The sequence below is a fragment of the Ochotona princeps genome, chromosome 13, assembly GCF_030435755.1.
Source record: "Ochotona princeps isolate mOchPri1 chromosome 13, mOchPri1.hap1, whole genome shotgun sequence".
NCBI classification, from domain to species: Eukaryota; Metazoa; Chordata; class Mammalia; order Lagomorpha; family Ochotonidae; genus Ochotona; species Ochotona princeps.
In genome coordinates, this window is record NC_080844.1 from 58,630,027 (window position 1) to 58,657,765 (window position 27,739).

Consider the following 27,739-nt stretch of genomic DNA (forward strand, 5'->3'; position numbering starts at 1 on the left):
TAACCATCATGGTTGATAATTCTCACTGTGCCTAACTTATAAACTTTTATCATGTGTAAGAATAGATAGGAAAAAAAATGGAGAAAACTTTCAAAAGTTCATGGGAAAAAAATCCGCATTGTCATTTAATTATATTTTCCCACCAACTTTTGGAAGCTCTTTGTAGCAAGAGTTCAGGACTAGCCACGGTTGTAGGCATCCTCTGGGGGTCTGGCTCCCCCATCGAGGCGCAGGACTGATACAGCTTGGGCTAGGTCAGTAATTCCTGAACAGCCACTTCCATCACAGCACAGTTCCACCTGCTGAAGAGCTGAAGTGTCAGTACTTCTACTTCTGACAACCCCAGCAGGGGAGCTTAGAGTTTCCCTTCACTGAGCCTGTTGGAATTTCAATTCTACAAGAACCTAAAATAGTGCCCAGTGTGGGCTGTTTTCTCCCACCAGCAATCATCGCGCCAAGTCCCTACTGAATCACCACTTGTTATCCCAGGATGATGGAAAGAAATGAGCTGCAGATGGGTGACATTTTGTAACTGACTGCCATCCAAAACAACACTAAGGAAAAAAATCTCTGATAAAAGATCTCCCTTGAAATCTGGGAAGACAGCAACGGGGCTTCCAAGCAAGTTCTAAGCAGAGAGCTGTGCAGAACCAGCTCGCCCACAGCTGTACAAGGTGCCGGCTCCCTTGTCAGACAGCGGGTCCTCCATCTGTCCCTGTGGGAATGAGCTACTCTTCCGGGGTCCTGGAATTTCCTGGTCCCAAACCTCAACTCTCATTTTTGGCAGTTGTTCTGACTCCAGCGTACCCTCAACAATTCTGATCTATTTCTAACCCTGGTAAGTTCTCATCTTCCCTGCTGAAATTCAGGTGGACAATGGCAAGGGGTCAAGGTCAGGGACAGGACAGTCAAGACTGAGGTCAGCAGATGCAGACGAGGTGAGTCCAAGGGGACAGGCAGCACGGGAGGGGGGTGCGGTTAGTAATTTAAGAAGTCAATCCCTACTTTGACACTCTTTGAGGTGGCTATATCAATGGCCGTGGCCTTGATCTCGGTGTCCCCAAACTGCATAAGGGTCTGGATTTCCCTCCGGGTGGGCACCGCTGTGCCACTGGTGCCCGTGAGATCCAGGCGGAGCGTGCCGCACTTCTTGACCCCAGGGTCGGTGATGAAGCTGACACTGTCGTGCTCAGCACTGTAGATGTTGATGACAATGACCAGCTGGGAGGGCTTGGCAGGCGTGTAGCTTCGCTTGACCAGCTCACCCAGGGCCACGGACTGGTCGGCCGAGATGAACTTGTCAAAGACATCGGTGCACCAGCGCGTGCCATCCTTTACCAGCAGCTTCTCGGGTGGGTGCTTGCCCTCCACGTAGCGGTTCAGCACACCCACCCCGTAGGTGAGCGGGGACCGGCGCACCTTGATGACGGCTGGGTCCAGGCCGAAGAGCACAGCGCCCTTGAGGATGGTGAGGCCCACATCTTGGGGGATGATGATCCTGCACTTGTCGCCGAATGCAGCCTGCACTGCCTGCTGCAGGAGTGGCGCCTCGGCAAAGCCACCTACCAGGAAGAGGAACTTGACCGTGGACACCTCGGGCTTCTGAAACAGGTCCCCTGGAGAGGGAGAGGAAGGAAGAAGGTCCTGACTCCATAACCAGCAGGCCAGGGGGCACTGGGAATTACATGACAGTGTGGAGTGGACAAAACCCACACTGACCAATCTTACATGGCAGCTCACTGAAGAAAATTCTCCTGGAGTTCAACGTTTTTATTATTATCCAATTGAGAGACAGAAATAGCACCCATGCACTGGTTCACTCCCCAAATGCCTAACACAGGACCCTGCTGCAACTCAGCCAGGCTCTCCTATATGGCAGCAGGAAGCTAACTGCTTAAGCCATCACCTCCTGCCTCCCGGGGTGTGCACTAGCAACAAGTGGAACTGGGTGGGGCTGCACATTGACCTCAGGCACTCCGATAGAGAGCACAGGTGTCTTAGCCAGGGCAGCCAGTCTAGTCAAGAACAGCAGGCTGCATACAAACGTGCTCTGGAACCAAGGCTGGCTGGGTATAAACCACATTTTGTAGCGCTTGAGGGGAGTAAAGGAGTCTGTGTCCAGCATCCCCCAACACCCAACATGTCCCAGCCTGGCTCACTCCCTTAGCTTCTGGCCCTGGGTCCCCTGCCAGTCTGACTCTGCTCACACTGCTGGATGATTCAAGAGAAGTTAGTCCCCGCTCTCAGTTCCACCCTACTGTGTGGCCAAAGCCCAGCTGGCACTTACGCAGGTGCTCGATGATGCTGTCAATGGTCGGCTTGAAAAGGGCGTTCATGGCATCTGGGCTCATACGCAGCATCCCCTGTGAGGACCACTTCACAAAATCCACACTGTGGAGGGGGGTGGGCAGAGAGAGGAACATGTGGTGAGTGTGTCCATCCCCCCAGGAATACCTGGGCTCATCTGAAAACACCTGTGCCCTGGCAAAGCCCCTGCCACATCCCAGGAGCAGAAAGAGCTCAGGGGTGATGACACCCTCAGAAATCCTCCAGCCTGCTGGGATGCTCAGAGGCAAGGACCTCATCTCTCTCGTTTCTCTGCTTGTGCTGCAGCTGAACTTCCTTCTGGACAGTGGCAGCCAAATGCAGTAGATACTAAAGGGATGTCTCTGTCTTTTGCAGGACCACATCTAGATTTGAACAGAGGTCAGAGTCCATCACACTGAAGTTTCATCTGATGTGTTTACTCTACTGCCACATGAGGATGTCAACGTGAGCTCCCTGGCTGTGTCTCTCAACTCCCAGGCACCTGCCATGGGTCAGCCTCCTCCTGTTGGATGGTCATCACCATTGCTCTGTGAAACTACAGCATGTCCAGACGCAGCAGGAACAACAAGAGCTTGGGCAGGAAGTCTGGAGGGGGCTGGGCTCCGGGGCGACCCCAGCACATGGCAGCTGGGGACGGATCTGAAAAGATGGGAGCTCTCATGTCTCATCTATGCAGAGCACAGTCCTCGCCCGGAAGTGCAGGATCATGGTACTCCTGGGGAGGAACTTTCTGGCACTAATGCTTCAGACCCTCTCTTCCCCACCCCCACAGCATGGACACTGCCTGTGCTGAAACTTCAAGGTCAAGCACACAAGAGACTTCATCCTTGAGTCCAGCACGCCCACGTCAGCTGCTTTCCCTCGACACTCTCCAGAAGCTACCAGAAATTCTTTCCGTGGCTTGGGCCAAAGGACAATGTGGCATGGTGTGGGGTCATGGCACTGCTGGCTATGGCCAGTGTCCTCTGTGAGAGGGTTGGCGGGCCCCTCCACTGTGCAGGAGGACACAGAGCGGAGATTCCTCTGGAGGGAACCCAGTGGGACAGGGGTCATCAGTGCAGCCAGTCTGGCTTGTTCCTGCTCCAAGGACAAGAAGACCTGGAATCAAACCTGCTTTGTTTTCTACTTTAAAAGGCATAGAGAAGCGGGATTCTTAGAGAAGTGGCAGAGATGACCCATGAGGCCCTTCTTCCCATCTCAGAGGCTGTGAGAGACCACAGACCCCGTCCCAGGCTCTCGGAACCACCTGAAGATTCAGGCACCAATGGGCCAGACTACGGCGAGTTGAGCCTCAGGAAGGGTATAACTGCCTTGGTTAGAAACTCACCGGACAAGCCTTTGTGCAAAAGCTCACACCCATACCCTGACTGTGTGCGGCCCTTTTATGCACCGTGACACAAACAGAAAAACACTTTATGAGATAATTGCAAAAAACGTTAATGTAACTAGATGTTTTATGATATTGAAGAATTATTGAAGTGAAATCAAGATGTTATGGTTATGATTTAAAATGTATCTTCTCTGGACCCCCATACTGAACTAGGAGGGTTCTTCCAAAGGCTCATGGCAAGTGCAAGGAAAACAGAATATCATTCCAGTGCAAAAGTTCAGGGATTCATGCAAAGAGGCCTTCGAAAAGTTCGACAACAACAACAAAACACACCTATTTGTAAAACCAATGCAAAAATTTTAGAAATAAATCTCTAATTCCAGTTTTCCATGAATGTTTAAAAGTATTCTCATATTTGTGGATCAGGTGCTAAACAACCTGACAGTCTTGTGGGGGGTGTGGATCAGGATTTAGTCTCGCAGGGAACTGACAGGTGTGGGAGCCAGATGAAAAGTTTGTATTTTACATGGCAAATGACTGGGAGTTTTTTCCTCTCAGAAAAAGATAACATGGAAAGGTGTTAGTTATGGTGATGCCGAACTATAATAGTCACTTCACTGTGGATATGTAGATCAAAATGTATACATATATATAAATGTACAGGCTATAAGAAACCCACAATGCTTATCTATTATTTTTAAGATATTCAGCCTTTAACTGTCTTCCACACAGGTTCACTGTGCCATGCGATTTACAGTGGTTGAACACCATCCCCGGCCAGAACATCCCAAGCCACGGGCCACGCGTTAATGGCCACGGGTTAATGGCCACGGGCGAGCCCTGCTCACTTGCTCTTCCTCAAGGCGTGCTCCACACTGTGGCCACGGAACTTCTTGTAGTAGTCGATGAAGGAGAAAGGCAGGGTGATGTTCAGCGGGTTGGTCCGGTCTGGGGCAGCCGCTCTCTTGCGAGACTCGAACGCGATCATGAGGTCAACCCAGGCCGCGGGACGCTTGATTTTGAACTGTTCAATGAAATCCTCTCCAAATATCTTACACAGAAGTTTTTCAAATTCATAATCCACTCCCAAGGATCCATAGGGGCCACCTGAGCAGAGAACATAATGAGACCTCGCAACGTTTAAAAACTGTGATTTCTTATCAAACATCTTTAAAACCACATGCATTTTAAAAAGAATAATGTGTTGGACGAACGAGGAGCAGATTCGTACGCCCACCCAGCAAGTCCCAGCACTTGGCCCTCCCCTTCCTCCTAAGGAAGTGAGCTCCACCCAAGACCAGGTGTCCTGGGCCTCCTTAGGGAGCTGGCCTGGATCAGGTGTCATCAGGCACCGTCACCTCCGCAGACTCACTCCACACCAAGCCCCACACGCTGGTGCTTTGCATCCCAAAGAAAAAGCTGCAGTGTTTCTGTCTTTCAACTCCAAGCAGGCACTGTGTCCTCTCCCGCCTACGATCAGCCACGCTGGGGTCACCGAGAGCAAGGCACCAGCGAGACTGAAAGCAGCTCGGGGTTGAGAAAACAAACCCGGCAGCGGCTCACCTGTGGCTTTATACAGCTCCTTCAGGTGTCCCTCCGGCAGCCGGATCTGATGAACAGTGAGGTCCACGGTGCCCCCGCCGCTGTCCACAACCACATACTTGTCACCTGGTACAGAAACAGTCACTGCTGACACAGGACGTGTGGTGTCAGTCCCATGGGAAACCAGCTTGGGGACATGGGAGTGATTTGGAAGCCCCCAGCTCAACACCAACATGTCTCATGGCATGGTGGCTTCACTCAGCAGCACGGGCGGTGGCCCTGGAGGGCAGGGTAGGCATAGATGATAAAAAAACCCAGAGAAGTGACCAACGCACTCGGGTCCCAGGGTGCTGCGTACCTGGCACCCATACATCCCCCTGCTGGGTGAAGAGCGCCATCAAGTGACCTGCTGTTTAACCTGTGACTTACTCAGGAACTGGTGCATTCCCACGGGTGCCTGGCTTGCTTTGGCAGAGTCCACGGGGTCTCACACATGCAGCACAGCTCCCAAAGGCCTCTCCCTGGGAGAGGGGTCCTTAAACCCACTGGTAGGGAGCATCTTCCAAAAGTACAAACGTGGACCAATAGCAATGCAGGTTTTTTTTCTTTCTTAGATAGCAGCATATTAAAAAATAAAAAATCCAGCAAGAGCATAGTACATTCAAGGACGCTACCTTCCTCCAGCTCGGACCAGATCTCTCCTATGACATTCTCCACCAAAAAGGTCCGGCTCTGCCGATTACGCCGTATGTGTTCCTTAGCTAGTGGCCGACAGAAAGAAAATGACGAGGGTTAAGAAAGCATGAAAAGCAAAGTCATCGGTGTGATGCAGGCAACAGCAGGAGCGAAGGTTTGAGGGATGGAGCAGCCAATGACACTTGCTCAAAAATGGTTCTGGAAATGACACAGCCAGCAGCTCTTCCCAGACAAAGGAGCCCTGTCCCACCAGCCCCCAGAGTTCCTCTGCATGGCCCCAACCCACTCTGCAAACTCCTGTAGAGACATTTTTTGGTCTAGTGTCTTGCTTTGCTGCCCCAGAGAGGGAGCTGCCCGCCACGCAGCCTGCAGTGGCCTCAGGGAACCGGTGTCACACCACAGAGCCTTGGCTGATTTTAGGAATGTCTGGTATGTTTTCTTAATGGGATTTTACCGGCATGCCTGGGGAGCCGTTTCCCGACCCAATATGCACTTTGACCACAGGGTGGCGCATTTGAGTCCCACAATGGGCCCAGGCTCATTAACCCTTCTGTGTCTGGGGGCATTTGGCGACTGGGAGCCTGTGGGGCAGACAGGGCACAAATCACTGTCCTTCCGTTCAGATGAGGAAAGCAGGTCAACGGAGGTGAAGGGACACGCAGTTCCCAAGACCAACTCTTGTCTGCTGGCCCCAAATTACCCCGCACAGATCCAATGTGGCTTTGAGATGCACTGACTTCAAGAACTTGTTTTCTGCCAAAGGTCACGTCAATATAAAATGAGCAAGTTCAACAGCAATCTACTGTAGACTGAATTTCGAGTCCCACCTGCAGTTGCCTTAGCGGGGCCAGAGCCGGTGACCACATGGGCTTAATACAGCCCAAGGTTGGACATTCCTCACCCTCAGGAAGATTCAAGAAAGTGAAATGATGGGATGTTTAGAGGGGCAACAGCTATACAGGGGACAGCCAAGCCCAGAGATCACTTAACTCTGGACCTTGATTTCCTCATCTAAACAACGGAGATAGTAGCGGTTGTCCTAAGTTCCTTCTGGATAAAGCAGGGACTGCATCACTAGGGCAGCCTCAGCACCCAGTGTGACAGCTGGCACGTGACAGGTGGTCAGGAAGGCAGGTGCCCAGCACACATTCTGGTGGTCAACCAATGAGGACCACCATGACCAGCAAGGCACAGATGTCAGCTCTGCTATCCTCTGTGCTACCGCCCCTGTCCCCAGCCTCCTCCGTCCACCACCTCCCATGTTTGGTCCCTGAGCTGGTGTTGTGGACTGCCCTTCATGCTGTGCTGTGAGAGGACCCTCAGTGCTCCGGCCTCCCTTGGCAATGCAGCTTCTCTAGAGTGGGAGGGCAAGCAGCAGACTGCTCCTGCCCGTTCCGCAGGGCTGAGTCCCGGAGCCCCAGGGGCTTCTGCTACTGCCACAGCCAGCTCCAGATGAACCACGGGCTGGACCTCACAGTGGCCATTGGTTCTTTAAAGCAACCTGATGGCCAGGAGAGTGGCCTTGGAAGAAGCAGCCAAGCATGACTTGAAAAAAAAAGAAAGAAAAGAGAAATGGATTCTGAGAATTTTTTTTTCAGGCAAATTAAGCCCGAGATTGTGAATAAAGGATTGTGAATAAAGCTATCCTGTTTTGCTTTCATTAAATCCGTGAGGAGTAAGATAACCCAGATGGAGGAGCCCTAGGGGTGTGGGGTGGGTAGGGGTGTCGGAGAGCTGGGCTTGGGTGGCAAAGGAGCATCTGGAATCCCAGGTGCCTGTGGTTCAGTGCCCCTCCAGGCATCCCACCCCTCCGGGGCACACCTGCCAGTTCTAAAGCATGGCTGATATCATGTGCCTCCGGGAGGCGATTCCCAAAGCCGGAGGAGTGCATGAGGATGGCAGCAAATTCCAGAAACCACCAGATGGGGGCTGGTGGAACATGGGGTAAGTTGGTTGGGTGCCTCTAAAATGAGGACAACCACCCAGAAGGCAACTATCCCCAGCAGGGGAACCCTCACCCTGCCTGCCACATGTGCACAATGCTTGTCAAGTGCTAGGAGGCCTAGGCTGCCAGTAGCTCCCTGTGCGAAAAGCTCCCCTTGTGGTGTGAACACAGACTCGGCCTGTCACCTGATGGTGCTGCACGCATAACCACTAAGGCATCAGAGGCTGGTCAGACGAGCCTCCCATAGCTACAGAAACTGGGTGTGGTCAGGAAGGGGTTAAGCAAGCCCCAGGCTTAAAGGGAAGCCTCTTTCATTCATTTCGGGAATATCCAACTGTAACAGGCCAGCTAACCAGTGGTTCCTGGCAGGCTGAGGCTGCAGCCTGGTGACAAATGGGACTTCTGCCATTATCTCATACAGAGGTGGCCGCTGGCATGATGGACTCTGGGAAGAGGAAGTAGGGGAAGCCTATGGGAGACCCCAGCCTTGTGCACACCTGCTCAGGTGAGCCAAATATGTCGAGACGCAGACATGACCCTGGGCGTGGGGACCCAGGAAAACCTGCAAGCATGGTTGAGAGGGGCAGCGTTGTCACTGATGTCTTTGGCTCGTCCTCCTGGCCTGAGCCTTCCAGCGCAGCCTGGAGGCCAGCATGGGTGACAGTGGGTTTCTGAGAAGGAATGGAGCTCAGAGCTGTGATGCCCAGTCAGTCCTCATGCTGCTCCCCAACAGTGCTCAAGTTCATGGTGGTTTCCTGATCCTGACCTAGCCTGGCTGCAAACTCTGGGATCCTGGACAACCCTGCAGACCCTGAGAAGCTCCTGCTGAGCATCAGAAAAGCAGCTCTGGGGGGCCAAGACTGTAAACCCCAACCTTGCGAATAGGGAACTACTTAAGGGAAAGCCCCTTGGGTCGCCCCTACCCCCAACCCCACTCCAGAGTCTGGTTCTTCCAGACTGTAAGCTCTTGGCTAAGACACACAGTGATGCAGCCCCAGCCAGTGAGTCAGCAAAATCCAACAGTGCTAATGCAGGAATTAAGAACAAGCAATGGGATCAGACGGAGTCGGTTAGTAGATGAGGAAGATCAGGAGTTGGAGGAAATGCAACGCTCAGGATTGTTCTCATGTTGCCCTCAGGTGCTTGGAGGGAAGCCCCCTACTTGGTGGGTGATGAACTAGGGTGACTGCGACTTAGCTTGTGATGGCCTTTGAAGAGCAGCAAGGGGCCTGATGCCAGGCTCCTCCCGGGGTGCCCTCACCCCACGCACAGCAGCAAGTGTCTTTGAAGTCATTGGAGGCAGAGACACTGCCAGGGGTCAGGAGGGGTGGGGAGAGGAGGGAGGGAGAGAGAGAGCAGAGGTACCCTGTGCAAACCCCGCTCCTACTGTGTCACTGGCGCTGTACCCATTCACGGCCGCCTTGCCACTCAGCTCGATCATCTGGTGCAGCCGCAGCTTCCGGCAGTAGATGGAGGCTGCCTCGGGCTCCAGGGCGATGATGAGCTGCTCTGAGTTCTCGGGGGAGGCCAGGCCCGCCTGGAAGACAGAAGCAGGGGCTGAGACCTGGGCCAGGCCATGGAGGCCACAAGCTGAGAGGCATGGAAGGGGGCACCGGCCTCTGGGGTGCAGGTAAGATGCAATGCACCAGCGGTGGGGGTAGAGCTGGGAAGACAAGGGTCCCTGGCTCCTTGCCTAGTCCCCTCGGCTGTGGCTGACCGTGGGAGCAGCATCAATGTCACGGGCTGACCCATGGGGCTGAGAGGCTGGGGCTGTCCTTGGTAACATCGATCAACAGGCAGCTGACTCAGACCTGTGCAGAGCTGTCCCACTCCCAGCTTCCCTCTGCAGATGTGTTGCAAGAGGACCCAGTGCCCTCAGATGTATGAGCTTTGTGCCTGCCTAAAGACTTGCAGTCATTCTGAACAGAAGCCCACAGGCTGGGGCTACAGTTAACCTGCCAGAACACTCCCTGTGCCCTTGCTGACTGGGCCTCTGGAGGTGGCCGTCGCCATCTGATGTGACCTCCCTCTGCACAGGGGGCCTGTTAGGAGTGAAACATAATCCACGTCTCACTATGTTTAGCGTCTCCTGACAGACGATGCGTTTTCTGAGCAGGAGAGCAAGTCTTCTTGAGCAAGCCTTCACGGCAGAACTCGGAGCTGAGCAAGCGCCACCCCTGCACTCTCCCGGCCTTTGTCTTTTGCTGCGTGGAACGTCAGTACGCCATGGAGGTGATGGGAGAATTCTACAAGCAGCAAGCGTCCAGATCCATAGCACTCTCTCTGGCCTGACACCTCCAGGAATCTGGGTGGGGCAGGCAGGAGCACCCTCCTGGCGTGCCTCTAGGATCACAGGTTCCACTTAGGAGTAATAGGTGAGAAAGCCGCACTCTAGGGAGATGGAGGAAATGGGTGTTGACACCAGCCACCCTCACTCCCCAGTCCTTGCAATCTGCCAGGGGACTCTCCACAGCAGAGAAAAGTGGCCAGGCCAGTGAGTGCTCTGCTGGCCTGTGGTCAGGCCACAGTGGCACCAGATCTGCCTATGAGGCAATCCTGTTCCACGCCCCACCCCCAGGCTTCTCTGCAGCTTGTTCAGAGAGGGGGCGAATGCAAGTTGCATCTCCCTGTGAGCCAAGACTGGATCCCATGTGGGAGCATTACTTATTGAACAGGTTTCTGGAACCTACTAGCATTCCATATTGCAGGCAAGATGCCTTTAAAAAAACTGGATTCTTTCCTATGCACAATCTCCCCAGATTCAGCGGGACTCTGTGCTGGCTCCAGGCCTTTCCGAGAGGCCTTAAAGGGGATCCGCGGTCCTTTCTGCTCTCAGCTGGTCACAGTATGCTCTGGACAGGTCTGTGTTCTGAGTCTGGGAAGAATGAAAGGCAGAGAGTGAGCCCACTTCTTCAACACCTGACACCTGGACTTCCACCAGCAACACAAGGCTCTGTGCGTGGCAGTGAGCCTTCGACCCCCTGGAAGACCCTGCCCTCAAACATCATCAACGCCGAGCCCCTCTCTCCTCCACCTGCCAGGAGGGAGGTTGGCACTAGGCTGCCACGTGATTGTGCCACAAACTTGTGGCACATTTCCCCCAGGCAAGCAGAGCCAGTATGACAGAGCCTTGGGGCCTGCTGAGACAGCCACGCTAGCTCATTCCTGCAGCTCTTCCACACGCGTTGGGTGAGACCACTGGTTCGCATGCAGTCGCCACCTTACTAAGGAAAGGCTGTCCGCCTGGTGGGCACTCCCAGGAGCTGCCCGGCTGAGAATGACTTTTGTGGTTCAAGACCTGCATCAGCCTCTGGGGAAACAGAACCACCAACCATGCTGGCCCATGTGTCTCCGCCAGCAGCTGCTGATCCCTCCCTGCACCCACAACTCTCCTCACCCCCCTGGACACTGCTCCTCTGCTGACTCCCCAGTGTAGGACCCACACCTGGCCACTTGCTCAAAGATGCATGCCTGGGCAGAGCCAGCCAGGATGCCAACAGGCCCAATAAACCAGCCAGTCACTGCCCTGCTTTCTTTCTCAGGCTAAAAATAATGGACCATTCCCAGGTCACATGACATTTGCTGGGAGTTGGAAACTGAGACCCCAAACAATGCATCTTCGACATCTTTCCTTGGAAAAGCTCAGCATACCGGCTGGGGACCTCTCTCCCGAGGTGCTGTCCTTGGACACAGTCTGAGGACACACTCTCCCGGAAAGCTCCATGACACCCAACTAAGCTGCATATTCCTTCCTCTATTTCAAAGAACTTGCCTTTCTCTGCAACTCCCACCCGCTTCCTTCATCCCTGCAAAAACAAATCTATTTTTGGCAGATACGTACACCAAGCCAGATTCTCACGCTGTGCAGAGGAAGGGAAAAGCAGAGGAAACAGCCTGGGGAAGAGAAGAGAGCTGGGGGTGGGGCAGCCCCCCCATCCTTGGTCGTGCTCAAGTGGAACTCTGCTCAGAGCAGAGCCCCAGCAGGCACAATGCCAAGTCCACTGTGGCTGCCTGACCACCAACCGGGGCTCAGGGTCTATTCTGCAGGGGTTATAGTATGAGAAAAGCTGATACGTGGGAACACAACCCACATCCAAGGCTGCACCCCAGAGGAAGTGGGCAGGACGACCCCAAGAGGTATGACTGGCCAAAGAGACATCTGTTACCCTGTGACCTGCCCCAGGCCAGCTGCAGGTTGAAGACAGGAACGACTCTCAACCCACAGGCAGGGGTGGGGGTGCCCTGCATGGAGATCAAGTCACACATCATACCCTCCCACGCAGTCTGCCAACCAGGGGTGACTGTCTGAGGTCCTGAGGGTATGTGGCACTGGTCCCCAGAGGTGAGTTGTGCATACCACTGGCATGTTCTGCCTCCATGGCAATAGGCACCCTGCAGACTGGTGAGGCATATGGCCTTGCGGCTGCTGTCACACAGGGCTCTCCTACCAGGTGGCAGTCAGCCTTCACCCTCAAGAGGGTGCCCTACGTGACCACCATGAGGCTCACAGGCCAACACGCGGAGGACAATCACATCACCTTTATTCATGAGCTGTGTACAGGCAGCCCTCAGCCTCCGAGCAGCGGGAATGCTGCTTTGGGACCAGGAGTGTGGTAAAACGGTAAAGCTGCCTCCTGCAAAGCCAGCATCCAAAATGAGTGCTCGTTCAAATCCCAGCCACACTGTTTCAGATCCTGCTCCCTGCTAACGCACCTGGGACAGGAGAAGATGGCCCAAGTGTTTGGACCCAGAGGAAGTCTCAGGTCCCTGGATTTGGCCTGTCCCAGCCCTAGCCATTGCAGCTATTTGGAGAGTGAACTAGCAGATGGAAGATTCTCTCTCTCTCTCTCTCTTTCTGTTTTGCAAATGATTTTTAAAATGGAAAGAATGAAGGGAGGGAGGCCAGCATTGTGGTACAGCAGCTGCAGCCAAGGAGACAAAGGCAGCAAGTGAGGTGGCTTAGCTGACTCCCGAGGGAACACCTCCTGGCTGTCCCCACAAACTCTGGAGGTATCTGCAAACCTTCAGGATGAGTCGTCTGCCTCCACATTGCAGCCTGAGATGCTGACATCCCATGTAAGCACCTGTTCGAATCCTAGCTGCTCTAGTGATGCAGCTGCCTGCTAATGTGCCTGGTAAGGCATTGAAGGATGGTCCAAGCAGTTGGGCTCCTGTTGCCCATGTGAGAGACCTGGAAGAAATTCAAGGGTGCCTAGCTTTGGCCAACCCAGCCCTGAGCACTGCAACACTTTGAGGAGTAAACTAGCAGATGGCAAGTCTAGCTTTCTCTCTCTGTCTGTGTGTGTGCGTGTGTCTTCCTTTCCTTCTCTCTCTCTCTGTAACTCTGCTTTTCAAATAAATAAATATTAAAAAAATACTGCCTCATGACCAATGACCTTGTCTTTATTCCCTTCTTGTACATCCTTATGGACAAGAAGGTTTGCCTTGAGGTTCTCAATTCCACTCACCCACAGAGAAAGTCTCTGAACTCATCCCTGAAATGCTGGCCTCTGAGGATCCACAGAGGAAACAGCCTGCACTTATATGGAGCCAGAAAGGAGAAGGAGCCTAGCTCCCGTGTGGTGTGGGGGAGCCCCTGTCTCTAGGAATGGGAAGGGGGCGTCCACCTACTGGAACCTCCTTGCTGTCACCTGGGAGCTGCAGTGGCTGTGAGGCCTGGAGACCCCTCAATGGCGCTGCAGCTGCCACCATGGACTGCTGGGCACTTCGGTCCCCCACCCACCCAGCCCCGCCCTCACCTGGTAGGCAGCTTGTCTCATGAACTGCTTGGCCGGCTGTTTCCAAATGGCAGGTACCGTGATGACCCATCTGACATCAGAGTTCTCAAACTCAGAACCTGCCTGGTCACTCAGCTCCTGCAACCCAAGGAGAGAAGGGCTGAGGCGGCTCAGCTGGACCCCATGGCCACACCTCCAGGGCTGCCCCTCACAAACCCTGCAGGCACCTGCAAACCTTCAAGATGGGAGTCAGGTGCCTCCATGTCATATCCCTCTGCCTTGCAGCCATCTGGGACTGCTGGTACCCCTGCTCTGTGCCAGGGTCTGAATGTGTCTCCAGAACTCCTGTGCTGGAAACTAACGCCCACTCTCACCTAATACTCCAGACATGGGAGGTGGAGCCAAGAGCTCCATCCTTCTGTGGGAATTAAGGCCTTGGTCTAAAGGGATATAAGAGTGGGACCCTCTCTCCCCCACGTCTCTCTTTTGGAGGATTTAGCATTTATAGCTCCATCTTGGAAGTAGAAATGGGACCCTCACCAGACATCAAACCTGCTGGGGCCTGGACCTTGAATTTGCCCAAAGTTCAGAACCATGAGGCATGAATTTCTGTCCTGTACAAATGAGCCCCTCTGTGTCCTGGGTCACACCAGCACAGATGCCCTAAGGTATCCTGCTGGTAACCATTTGATGGCTCGGCAATGCCCAAGAAGAAGGTCCTGGCTTGATGCCTGTGCCATGAGCCCAGCATTCTGGCTTCATGCCTCAGCTTTGCTCTGCTCCCACTCCCACCTGCCTGCTTCCCACAGCTGCAGGTGGGCCTTTATCACCCCTGAGCTGTTTATGCAGTTCCGATCAGCTCGAAATGCTCCCCAGTTCCCCTCCTGCAGGCGGCCTTCCCTGATGCTCTCCACTGGACAGACTCTGCCCCATTTCCCATTCTCCCCAGCACTGTCTGAGCCATCCTGATTCCCAAAGATACACTGCCTTCAGGCTGCCTGGCTCCCCTGTAACTGACATAAGCCCCTGTCCTTACCTTCAGAGCCTGTTCCTTAAAGTACTGCAGAGCATAGGCAAAGATCTCAAGGGCTTTGACCTTCTTGCCATTGGCCGCTGTCAGGTCCGTATCCATGGTGAGGTCCTGGTTGTAGGGGAGACGAGGAGAATGAGAGAGTGATAAAGGAGAGATGCCTTTTGGTGCTGGGATCTGCTGCTAGGCATTTTGGGGGTCCTGGGACATATCTTTCCCCATGTCTGACAAGCACACTAGCATGTCTTGGTCCCTGATACGGTGTCTCCACCTTCACTGCTCCTCCCTCACCTCCCTCTCTTCCACGATCTCTCTTGGATCCCCTGAGAACAGAGGTCTGAAAGCTACAGGAAAGCCCAGTGAAAGAAACAGGGCAACAAGGTACCCCCGACTCTTTGTGCAGACACCCATGGTCACCCTCGTGAGCCCTCCAGCAGAGGCCTAAGTCATGCCAGCTCACTACCATAAGTGGTGCTAAACAGACATGAAGCTTTCACTCCCCAGTGCGCTGCCAACCGAGTCACCAAAATAGAAGTGCTCCTATTTCAAGGCTTGCCCCAGCTCCCTCCACCCCAGGAGCCCAGCATTGCTGCCTCCTGGTCTCTGCTATAAGCTAAGCAGCTGCTGACTGCAGGCCTTGGACTGAGGATGCTCTGGGTGGACAGAGGCCATTAAAACATGAAGAGAAGTTTCCAGGGGCTGAAAATTGACAGAGTGGTGGCAACAGTTGGCTCATAGCTGCCAGGAAAAACACCACACATCAGCGGACACATCCAGTGGTCTCCAGATTGGCACAGGCTCGGGCATTATGCTTGCCTCTGGAGCAGGAGAGGGCATCAAGTTACTAAACCTGCCTGTGAGTCATGTCCTGACCCTGACCCAGCTGCCTGTGCATCTGCCCACCCCCCCAGCAGCAGCCCCCAGCTGCTAGGCTGTAGCTCCCACGCAGAGCACCAGGAACCTGGGCTTTGACCTGGAAGAATTAAACTGCAAAACTCCTGTGTATCCACCCAACTGATCGGGACTCTCAGCATCAAGTCCCACTGGGAATAAGAAGGATGAGTCTGTCCTAGAGACTGGGTGGTGTGGCACCAAGAGACAAGCACTGAGCCTTGGCAGGCGGGGCTTGGCTGCCCAGCCTCCCCTTGGCATCTGTTTTGTCAACTGCACACACTGAACAGCAAACAAATGAAAGCAATAATAATAGGATCTGGCACTTGACAACGTCCTGTGTTTTGATTCCTTTAATCCTCATTAATAGCCCCCTGAGCAACACACTGTCATTGTCTTAATTTTAAAGATACTCCACTATTATTCTTACATAGCATTAGCTTAAAGACACAGCAAAACAAGTTATGAAAAAGTCAAGCAACTTGAATCAAATCTCTTGATGGCGCCAGGGGCAGTTAGTACCCAGGTTGCCTGGTCTCACATGTTGTGTGTTAAATATGACCACCACCCTCCCATCTAGGTAACAGCAGCTAACGATAATTGATTACCCTGAACAAAGTCTCCACTTGTCTAGGATGCTTTAGGGCAGGGCAGCCATGCGACTTGGACATGCTACTGAGCACAACTTGCCGGGAACAGAACTAAGACAGTGCTGGTCTCCAGCTGCTGTGTTAAGCTGCCCTCACCACACAGGAGATGCATGTGACTTGTCACTGGCTGTTATCTCCAAAGTAGTCACTGAGCAGCCGCTGCCCTGAGTCCCTCAAACACTCCCTGGCTCCAGTTCACTTACTCCTTCAGGATCCCTTCATCTCCCAACAATCCAGCAACTGCACAGGATCCCTAGCACCTGATGCCAGGTCCACACTGATTGGTCAGTTTCCATGGTGAATGAATATCTTTTGAACATCTCCATGGGAAAGCACTGTGTGGTCCAGGGTGTTTCCAAACTCAATATCAATGAATGCTCAGTATCAATGAATGAGTAATCAGGAGGCCCCCTGTGATGCCAAGCTGGAATCCCCCAACTCACCCCAGTGGTGTGCAGCTTCATCTTGAACTTCTCCAGGTACAGCCACTGCTTGGCTTCATTGGGATCCAGGTCATGGTAGAAGTCTCTGGCGGCGTACCCAAAGCTGTGGAACTTTCTCTCAGGGGTCAGCAAGATGGTGGTGGGAGTCTTCTGGTTGGATACCCCTGGGTCGCCTCCTTCCCATCGCCTGCCACCAAGGGAAATGCCAGTTAGAGTGGTGCAGGTTTGAGAACTTCCTGTATGTACAGTTGCTACACATGTGCATGCTCAGAGGATTGAGTACAGACCCAGAGGCAACTTCATTAAAAAGAGAAACAAGGCCAGCATTGTGGTATAATAAGTTGAGTCCAGCTGCAACGCCAGCCTCCCATATGGGCACCAATTCACACCCTGGCTATTCCACTTCCAATCCAGTCCCTGACTAATGTGCCTGGAAACACAGAGGAAGACCAATTGGCCCAAGTCCTTGAGCCCCTCCACTCATGTGGAGGACCCAGAAGAAGCTCCTGACTTTGGACTGGTCCAGCTCTGGCTGGTGTGGCTATTTGGAGAGTGAACCATCAGATGGACAATTTCTCTCTCTCTCTTTCTCTCTCTGTAAACACTTCTTTTTAAAAATAAATAAATCATGTAAATAAAAACAATGAGAAACACAGGTTCTTGATCAGTACAAAGTCTGCCTTTATCTTTCCTCCTCGGAGTTCACTAAGCACCTACTGAGAGCAGATGACACTGAGATGAAGCCCTGATGCTCCTACCCCAAAAATAACTCATCTCCCAGAAGGCAAACATGAGTATGCTTTTGTTTTTAATGTCCACATACCCAATAGCAGGCACAGAGCTGGCTTTGCAAACACGCACAAAGACCACACTGTCCATTGGAAATGGGGCCCTAGGGAAATGCTCCGAGTGGGGGAAGCTGAAGATGCCAGCCAGCAGTGGGTGGGTGGGGGCAGTGGTGTGGAGGATGCAGGCTCAGGAGACTTGAAGAAGTACAGACCAGCTGGACCTTGAAGAAGGGAAGGACGCTCCCGGTTGCTCAGAGGTGGGCAAGCACAAGGCATGCATGAGGGATGCTAAAGGGGCTGTGCTGGAGAGGTCCGTGTAAGTGAAAGGCAATTGGGTGATTAGGAAGAACAGGACATGAGATTGGAAATGGGGCTGGAACCTGGCCAAGGAGACTCCTGGGAATTTAGAGAGATTTAATCCATGAGGAATGGGAAGTCACTGGCAGTTTTAAAGCAGGAATATGACAGAATTGGGTTTACTGTTCATGAGCACAAGTGAGACTAGATGTGGGGAGCTGGAGTGGGAAGTCAGGCTCCTGAGGAGGTCAGGTCTGGCTTGGGAGTGGAGGTGACAGGGCCACAGGAAGACAGGGACAGAGGGCTGCAGAGGCAGCACTAAGCCAACTGGCCTGGCTGCAGCAGAGAACAGGCGCCCAGGGACCTCGGGACCCGGTTAACCTAGAGGAGACAGCACCCGTCCCAGAACACAGAGCTTGTGCAGCATTGACTTCTGGGGTGGGGTGGGGAGAAATCCCTCCTTAGAGCAGTGACAGCCACAGCCACAAAACAGGCTGGACACGGAGGGATGAAGTGAGGAGGGCCAAGCTGGAGAGGGGCCAGAAGAAGGAGAAAGACAAGCAGAGGTGACGAAGCAGGTGCAGGGGGAAAGTCGGCCACAGAGAAGCTGCTCTCCTCTTTGAGGGGAGGGGAGGAGAGCAGAAAGAAAGGCAGGAGACAGGGAGGCTGCAGGCTGGCCAGGACAATGACTCGATGCTTCCCCTCTCCTTTGGGGTCACTGCAGAGAAGACAAGGCTGCCAAAAGCCAGGCCGCTGTCTCCCCAGCTGTGCCCTGGCCACATGACCTCTCTGAGCAGCCTCAGGTGGAGACACAGAGTGGGAGGGAGAGAGAAGAGTCCTTCCCCTCATCCCTTGGGGCAGTGGCACCATTCCCGGCTGAACTCACACCTGCTCCCAAGGCCAGTCAGTCAGCACCAGCACTGCCCAGATGGCACACTGGGAGATTTGCTGCTCCCACGGGTCTGGTCTCCTTTGTGGCCCATCCCCCAGACACACTTCATCAGGATGCAGGCTGCTGCTCCAGGGGCATGAGTCCCCAGGGTGACCTCACACAGACAGCGGCACAGTCCCCCGTGCCAGGCAGCAGAGCACACACTGCCTATCAAGTGGACTCATCATTAGCATAAGAGTGACATTTCAATAGTTAATGACCCCTGAGTCTTGTTCCTTCACATTTGTATTCTTTTGTTCTTATTGAAATAGAAAACATTGAGCTCTCCAAGTCATACCTTTCCCCATCTGGCTCACAGTTACGTTAATATATTCTGATGGGAATGAAATGAAGGATGAGCCAATCTTTCCCCCAGATCTCTGCAGCAAACCCTCCTCCTGAGCAACGCCCCCTCTTCTCCACTCCGTTTGCCTGGCTGCATTTCTTAGAATAGCCACACGGGGCGCTGGCTCTAGCCTTTCCCCTTCTGGCTCCCCATCACAAGCAGGATGGATCCCTGCTGCTGTCCCGCTGGCTGACCCGCGGTAGAAGCAGGGGTTGAGGGGAAGGGGGCGGGGTTCACTGGCAGCAGGAGTCCCTGATAGAACTAGTTTCCCAGGATTTCCTGATGAGATGAGACCAAAAGCTCCTGGAGCCTCTTGGGATGTCAGCCTCATGCTAAGCCACAACTAAACCAAAGCTGGGGGTGGTTTGTGAGGATGCATTTGCCACTTTATGCTCACTCAGCTGCAGGAAATGCAGAGCCAGCTACAGCATGTCGCAGCCATGTCTGGGAGTGAGGAGGGGGGGTGGCGTTCTGTGCTTCCCAAGCTGGGAGTGGCCACAGACTGGGTCCTAGACCAAGACCAGGAGGGTTGGCATGGATCAAGACCTCAGGCATGGATGCTGTGGACCGGTGAGTGGACATGAGGGTCCATAGGCTGTTGAACACTCTGGGTGAAGGAAGGGAGCAACCCGTCACAGCTGCATCCTACAAGGCCCAGAGGCAGCTCTGCCTTTAGGGTTACTTGGCTGAGATCTGGGCCACACTCTCTGACCTGCTGCCTCTGGGTTAGAGGGTCATGCCCAGCTTTCCTCCACCTGGAGGAACCAGCACCTGCCCTGCTCAGTGTCCTGCTCCGAGCCCTTACTGGGCCTGAATTTGCATTATACCCGGTGACATAGCTGCTGCCACTGTCTCCAGCCCACAGACAGGGAAGCAAGGTTCCACGGGCTTAGCGGGATCAGCACTCCCCCAAGGCCAGATGTTAGAGTCTGAGTCAGCACCTGGGTCACCTCCATTACTGGTGCCCTTCAGGTGGGTACCCCTTGTCCCAGCTACCCTCTAAAATCACCTGGCCATGCTGCCCCTGCCCAGATGCCACACAGCAGAGTGAAAACAGTGCTGCTCACACTCAGAACCTGGGGCGGGACTCAGAAATGGTTGGCCAACACGGTGCTGGGGGTTTGAGCCGGACAAGAACCCAGGGTCTTTCCAGCCTAGAGAGAGCACATGTGCAGTCCAGGCTCCAGGCGCCTGGCTGGCTGGCCACAATTCTCACCTCATCACGTGAATGCACTCTGGCTCCTTGGTGAAGCTGTAGGCATAGCCACTTGATGTGGTCCCAAAGTCAATGGCCACCACCACGAGAAACACCTGCTGCTCCGAGACGCTGGAGTCCGTGTCATTCTGCAGATACACAGTGAGGCACGAGGGCAGCAGGCAGCTGGGGGAGCTGAGGCAAGCTCGCAGCAGGATGCCACAGGGGTTCCCACCTGGCCAGCTCTGCACCCACAGCAGATGGAGGAGCTCCCATATCCCCATTCACATTTACCACATGACAGCCCTACACAGAAGATGAGATGAGACACCCCTCGCATGAGGACCACAGCCTATGATCAAGGCCACCTGCCTGCCCAAGGTGCCCATCAGCAACCATGGACACATGTAACTAATTACAGAGATGTCAGCATCAGGGCTGGGTCCCCTGCAGCTCCCTGTGTAGCATAGTTTGCCCAGGCTGGGGGCGGGGGGAGGAGAGAGGGAGTGTCCCAGGATGCAGGACTTTAGGTGGGGAATCCAGGCAATTCTAGAAAAAAACAGAGCAAACCACCTCACCTCAGCCCAGCTTCACCCCAGGCCAGCCAGCTGGTGGTGCGCCCAATTCCTCAATAGCATCTTCCTTGTGGATCTGAGCCACCCCCACAAGGCTGTCCCTTCCCACAGGGCCTTCTCTCTGTGTGGCTCCCTCACCCCATGGAGCAGAAATTCCTAATATCCATCTTCCCAAGCAGACCAGAGACAGTAGATGAAATCCATTTCCCACCCTCTCTCACTGCCAGCAAGGCCCTGCCCAGGTCTCCTCCTCGCCAGGGTGGACATGCCAGAGCTGTCGCATTGCCACAAGCTCCTGGACTCTGCTGTCCCTGCAGCCACGGAAGTCTCTGGTCTCAGTGATTCACCAGTCTAAAACAGCTGCTGTCTTCCAAGAGCAGAGCCGGTAGTCTCTGAGCCCTGGATATCCCAGAGCTGCTCTCGTCCATACTGTCGGCTTACATCCCCTACCCAGGGCCATGGCTCCAGAAGCACCTGCCAACCCCAACCTCCCAGCCCTACCCTGGAAGCTATTTCAGGCCCAGAGCCGGGAAGGGGCTGGGCCAGGCAAACATGGCAGCTGTCATCAGCTCAGTTTCACCCCCAGGTCAGCATTCCCCAAAGCCTCAGCTCAGCACACACATACACACTTCTTACCACGATGTGGGACGGAGACAGGGGCGTTATTCCTGTGTCTCCAAGACTCCGGGCTGGAGAGGAGTATGCAGAGGTGGGGGCCGTTTCTACAAGAAAAGACATAACACTTGCCTGAGAAAGGGCAGGGGTGACCCATGGAACAAAGAGGGGCCTGGGGGGCCTTTACTTCTCCAAGTACCACAGGGACCACAGGGCCTTGCATCACATGCTATCCTCTATGTGCAATTCTGCTTAGTCCCCAAAGCCCGCAGCTCTCAGGATCCCCGGCCCACACAGCAGAAGCCAGAGTCTTTGGGCCTGTGCATGTTTTCTTGGAAGTCTCCACAGCCCAGTGGGATGTGGGAAACTCTGCCCAGCAGGAATGTCCCTCACCCTACCTGCCTGACGCAGAAGGTTCTACCCCACTGCGAGGAACGCATGCCACTTCTGCGATCCTGTGAGTTCCCAACAGGCAGCAAGGACAATCAGCAAAAATATAGCTGGATCAGCACCCCTGGCCCCGGAAAACAGGACATGTCATCAAGCAGAGAGGGGCCAACAGCACAGCAGCATCGCCCCTGTCCTGTTGCCTGTCCAAGTCTGTAGACAGTGAGGTGTATTCTGGGGCCTCCCCAGAGTCCACTGGCTCAGGTCACACCCCCAGGGAGAAGCCATACTTGCCCTCACAGTGCTGGAAAGCTGCAGAGTACTCCCTCTGCTTGTTGCCCAGGACTGGGACAGGGCCCCCAGTTGCCCAAGTAAGGAGTATACACTCCTACAGCAGAGAGGATGTCCAGATGCTGGGTACCAAGGCACATAAGGCGCTAGCTGAGATGCTCTCTGCCTACTGCTCCATCTTGGGCACAGCTAACATCTGGGCCGGTAGGAAGAGGGAAACAGGTGATGTTTCTCAAACATGAGAGAGAGGGCTGTTGGCTTCTGGGGAAGCCCTAGCAGGGCTCCAGGTGCCTGTTCTGCTGAGCTCCCTTTGGGTCAGTCCAGGTAGGGAAAAACTCGGACAACATTATTAGAGCGGCAGCCCAAGTGGGATGGAGCAAATCCATGTCTCTCTGTAGGCTCACAGACTCTCTCTCCTCCTGGGGAGGCTCCAGCACAGCCTCTGCAGAGTGCGGAGGTCAGTAGTTACTATAGGGGCAAACCGCAGTCTGTGGACAGAGGACCTGAATAGATGTTTCTCCAAAGAAGGTCTGCAAATAGCCAAGAGGTGTATGAAAAGACACTGAGCACCCTTAGTCACTAGGAGAATGCAAGCCCAACCCCCATGGAGATAGCACTCCACACTTGCTAGAATGCCTGTTTAAAAATCTGAAAAAGACAAGCGCTGGCGTTAGTGTGCTGGTACTGGGAAAATAAAGTGGTACAGCTGCTGTGGAGAATAGTCTGGCAATTCCTCAAAGAGTCAAAACAAGTATTACTATATGACCCAGTGGTTCAACTCCTCCTTGCTTTCTCCAAAGAACTGGAAGCTGGGACTCAAAGATACTTATATATGAATGTTCATCGCAGCATTACTCACAATGACCCAGGTGTCCATCAGTGGAATGAACAAATGAAATGTGAGAGAAAGCATTCGATTATTAAGAGCAATGGCATTCCTGCTGTGCTAGCCCAGGGAAATCACATTCTAACAAGGCCAACAGGTGGATGGACCTAGAAAACACTATTCTAGGTGAAATAACTGAACATGCAAAGACAAACATCCTGTTATTCTACCTCTGTGAAAAACCCAAATAGGCAAATTCATAGAGTAGCTCAGCAGGAACATGGGGCAAAAATGGGTAGGGATGAAGAGTTATTGTTTAATGGGTGCAGAGTTTCTATCTGGGATGATGAAATAGACAGTGGTGGTGGTTGTATAACAATGCCAAGTGCACTTCCTATCCCCAGACAGTACACTTTAAAGTGGCTAAAAAAGGCAAATCTTTAAACATTTTTTGCTTTGTTATTTATTTACTTGAAAAGTAAAGTAACACAGAGAGAGGCAGAGACAGAAGGAAAACGCTCTTGCATCTATGAGTTCAATCCCCACATGGCTGCAACAGCCAGGGTTGGTCCAAACCAAAGCCAGGAGCTCAGAACACCATTTGGGTTTCCCACATGGGAGGTAGGAGCCCAAGCACTCGGACCATCCTCTGCTGCCTTCCCAGGCACATCAGCAGGGAGCTGGATGGGATGTGAAGCAACGAGGACTCAAACCAACACCCTGATAGGGGATGTCAGTACTGCAAGCTACAGCTTATCCTACTGCACCACAATGCCAACACCTGGGAAATTGTATATGAAGTTGTTACCATAATAAAGAAATAGTCACAATAAAGCACAACTTGCTCCTCTGGGAGAGGATATCATTTCTGATTCCTTTTCCCATCCATGGCTCAATGTTCTTGAAAAAAACAGGGAGACATGAACTCAGTTCCAAGGCCAGCTTCACTGCTCAACACGACCATCCTGGCTAACCTCACAGTGTAAGGGCAACCTGCTCGGTAAAAGCCAGAGGGATGCTGTCTCTCCAATGGGACGCAGCCAGATGGTCCATCAACCTGCTTGTGGGAGACCTGTCCTGCCCACGACCCCTCAGGCAGCCTGCAGGGAGATGTCTTCCAGCTCCAGGAACCGCCCTCTCCCCTCCTGCTACCTGAAGGCCTGCAGCCATGCTTGCACAGAAGGTCTTGGAAGACACCAAATGTCTAATTGCCCAGAAAATCCGGTGTTGGCAATTAGCAAACAAGCTATTATCTCCAGACAAACCACCCCCCGCAGCTGCTTGATCCTAATTATCCCATCACTCAGCCCTTCTCGGAGCATGCCCTGTGTTGTCCCACTGACTTGCAACATGGCCTGGGTAGGGCCATACGTTGAACACATGCCTTGGGCCCTCAGGGGACTCCAGGGTTCTCTGAGGACAAGAAGCAAGGACTTCCTAGTTCTTCCTGTACCTCCCACCCCACCGCTCCCAGGTCAGTACTAAACAAATCATTCTACTGGCAGGCCTGCAGGCAGTTGAACTTCATGTACTTTCTACATCAGAAATTAAATCCAACGAATTATTCACTGATTAAAAATTCATCTGCATAGAAACTGTGCAGGAGTGCCATTTTTATATAGAAACTTGTGCTTCATGTACACACGTCTCTATACTTCACCAGTAATCCTCTACTTGGCTATTGAAGATGTCAAAGTGGTACTAAAACATTCTTGGGGGAAAGAGTAAGGGAAAACTGACTTCGTTTCCTGAGGGAAACGGTGAGAAGTTAAAATTCTGGGGTGCTGGAGTCCCAAGAAAGCTGGACACTTTGTGTTCCATAGGTGAATGATCGGAAATGAACATAAAAGGGCCAATGGACTGTTTTCTGTCCACCTGTGAGCATGTGTCTGCTAGAAGCCAACAGTCAACAGCAGGGAGGCGATGCTGGACTACCAACCAGTACAAAGTATGTGCTTGCTGTCACTCATGCCCAGGCCATCGTCCACAGGCAGAAACACCAAACGTCACTCATTGTGATCCCCTGGCTGCTGCTTCTCCAAAGTACATCTCCTGGGGCCCCCAATCCTCTGATCCAGCATGACAGTGAACAGGTGAAGTTGGGCATACCAGCAATGCAAGAGAAGATTGAACCAAAAGCTCAATGAGGATAGCAGGTTTGGTAGCACAAGTGTCAAGAAACACAGCTGAATAAAAAAGAATTCAGATCCAGCTATGGAGGTAGGAAAGGATGACAGCTAAAAAAAGAGATTAAAGAAAAACACGTTCACAGCCAACATGGTCAAGGGCAGAGCAGAAGGATCGGGGAGTTCTAAGAAATACCTGCCCCTGCGTGGCAGCGAGATTACGTAAAGACCACCCTCAGCATCTTCCGTTCAAATACTGCTGCCCCGGTGTCCCATAACAACACACAGAGATTGCAAGGCTCCACGTCACATATTCAGAAAAAAAAGAGGCCGCTTCAAAAATACAAAGCCATGGTTAAGTTGGGGCAGGGGGAGGGGAAAGACCCTGGAGATTTCTAGCCAACAGACAGTCCTTCATTACCTGGACTTCTGGGTGATTCAGTTCCGCTTCATTCTACACGGTGAGCATGCAGACAATCATTTTCCATCTAATGCCTATAAAGCTAAGTTGATACGTGGGCTTACATATTCAATCTTCAGTTTGAGATTCCATCCTCACCTGATGAGTTCTTCATTTTTAAAAATAATTTTTGTAGCCCAGAGAGGTACATAAATCAATGAAAATACTTTTGGCAGCCATGTAGGAGACAAATAAATCAAAGTAGTACCTACCCATCATATCCTCCGCCCCATGACTTTGTATTTAGATCCCCAAACCAAGCAGGTAAGAACTGTTTGAGTTTGTCAGCGCAGTTGCTAACAATTCAAAGGCAGGCACCCACAGAGCTGCTGCGATAAAAAGGCAAGACACTGAAAATGCAGACACGGTTTTAATCTGCTTCGGGCTCTAATGGCTTTGCTCAAAGCAGACATTCTTAAAATAAAAACTGGTCTTGATGGGAGCCCTCAAAGGCAGTGACAATTTATGAACTTGTCCACATCTCATTCCCGCAGGGACGCTAGTCAGCAAACGTCCACGAGTAGAATTGCAGATTTTCAGAGACACACACAGCTGGTCCCGTTCCCCAAACACAACATTTTTAAAGGTGAGGACAGAGCCACTGGGGTTGACCATAAAGCTCTGGACTACTGTGTGTGACAAGTGGCTTCAGCTGCAGTGACAGGCTAGCGTCTCCAAGCAGTCCTTCTAGCTTGCTTTCAGTGGCACGCACCTGTCAAATGCATGCTCCATCTCCAAAGGATTTTTAAGATCTGGTCCTTATTATTTCAAAATGCAATCTATATTTGTTTCATTTCTTTTCTCCTGTTGGCTGGGAGAGGACAGGTCTTTCTGGTAATTGTCTAAAATCAGGTGATTATAGAAGAGGCTCTCCTTTTTCTCTCCTCGCACAGCCTTCCTGCAGTGTCATCTTTGAAAACTGATCTGCTCAAGGTCGTGTGTAGGTTACTGGCAAATATCTTTTAAGAAGGAAAATAAAAAATCTTTTATTACCCTCTGACAGGCTGTATGGCTAGCTGAACTAATGCATTATTACCGTAAACTGAGCTTCCATTTCAGTAAATAATTTATGTTTTTTTTTTTTAATCACCATGGTTGATGTCTGGAGTAAATGGAAATTTTATTGGCATGAACAGGGAGACCCTGTCACTACAAAGAACACTGAGTATAAAATAACTACTCTCCAAATGCTAAATAATAATTATGGAAATGAGCTTTTACCATGGCAGGCCTCAACACCAAGCCCGGGCCAAGAGGAAGCTGCCTTGTGCCCATTCTGACGGAATGGCATCTTCTAACTGCCCCAGTCCTCTCCCTCTGCTCCCCCCGGGACAGTGGAATCCCCAAGTCGTTGTGCCTCCAGACTGTCACAGGAGTGGCTCCATGTGCTTTCTCTTAACTGCAGGTTGATGCGTTGGTTCGTGGGCTTGCGTCTGCGTATCTAGGCAACTGCCAGAATAGGCGAGATAAAACTTTCCACACCCAGAGGTTTCGGACTGATTTTTGTGAATTGCGCTCGGTGGCTCTGCAGCTCCTGCCCACCAGCTCCTGGCATTTGGAGAAGCTTCAGGTCACCCCACACAAGGTACCAAGATATCTCTGCCCACCTGGCTTCTACCCCACAGACTCTACTCATTGGGGTAGAGTCTTATCTTACTCCATCCTTGATCCTTCAGTTCCTGACATGTCATGGGCACTCAATAATGATGGACAGATGCATGAATGGAAGGGTGGGTTGTAGACAGATGGATGGTTGGATGGATGGAAGGGTGAATGGTGGTTGGTTGGATGGATGGCTGAGTAGTGGATAGATGGATGGTTGGTTGGATGGATGGGTGAGTGGTGGATAGATGGATGGTTGGTTGGATGGATGGGGAGTGGTGGATGGATAGATGGATACATGTACAGAGGGCAGGTGGGGAGGTGGACTGATGGATGAGTGGGTAGACTGATGGAAGGATGGGTGGATGTGCCTTGAGGGAAACTCACTGAGTATGTGCAAACTTGGAGTGCCAGTGAGGTCCTTCCCAACTGAAACACCAACATGCTGGAGTCGGGATACTTGCAAAGTATATACTGAGCTGCATCCCACAATGCAGGATCAGCTCTCAATGGCACCTAGATGTGCCTAGTAATCCAGGCTTTGTGGTCAACCCCACCTGTCTACCCACCTGTCTCACTACTTTTGCCAGGGGGACCACAATTACATCTAGATATCTGAGATGCCCTCCTTTCTCACTCCATCCCCAAGTCCTGGCACTCATCTTGGAAGGTACAGACTCAGTGTTAGGTATTCAGTTAGAGAAAAC

At 52.6% G+C, this 27,739-nt stretch overlaps 1 protein-coding gene across 2 annotated transcripts in view; it reads right to left on the reverse strand.

Annotated features, from left to right (window-relative positions):
* Positions 1-579: 579 nt before the first annotated feature.
* HSPA12A (heat shock protein family A (Hsp70) member 12A) overlaps positions 580-27,739 on the reverse strand; it is a 47,502-nt gene continuing 20,342 nt past the window's right edge. Inside the window, exons 2-12 of one of the 2 annotated variants that reach the window (XM_058671416.1) lie at positions 21,362-21,447; positions 20,172-20,299; positions 16,594-16,780; positions 14,616-14,720; positions 13,601-13,717; positions 9,207-9,378; positions 5,875-5,961; positions 5,222-5,326; positions 4,507-4,765; positions 2,288-2,391; positions 580-1,616 (exon numbers count right to left, since the gene is read on the reverse strand). In XM_058671416.1, coding sequence (XP_058527399.1) covers positions 979-1,616; positions 2,288-2,391; positions 4,507-4,765; positions 5,222-5,326; positions 5,875-5,961; positions 9,207-9,378; positions 13,601-13,717; positions 14,616-14,720; positions 16,594-16,780; positions 20,172-20,299; positions 21,362-21,447 — 1,988 coding nt within the window. In that variant the 3' untranslated portion in view covers positions 580-978. The remainder of the gene's footprint in view (positions 1,617-2,287; positions 2,392-4,506; positions 4,766-5,221; positions 5,327-5,874; positions 5,962-9,206; positions 9,379-13,600; positions 13,718-14,615; positions 14,721-16,593; positions 16,781-20,171; positions 20,300-21,361; positions 21,448-27,739) is intronic. The other variant, XM_058671417.1, reaches the window with a different exon arrangement.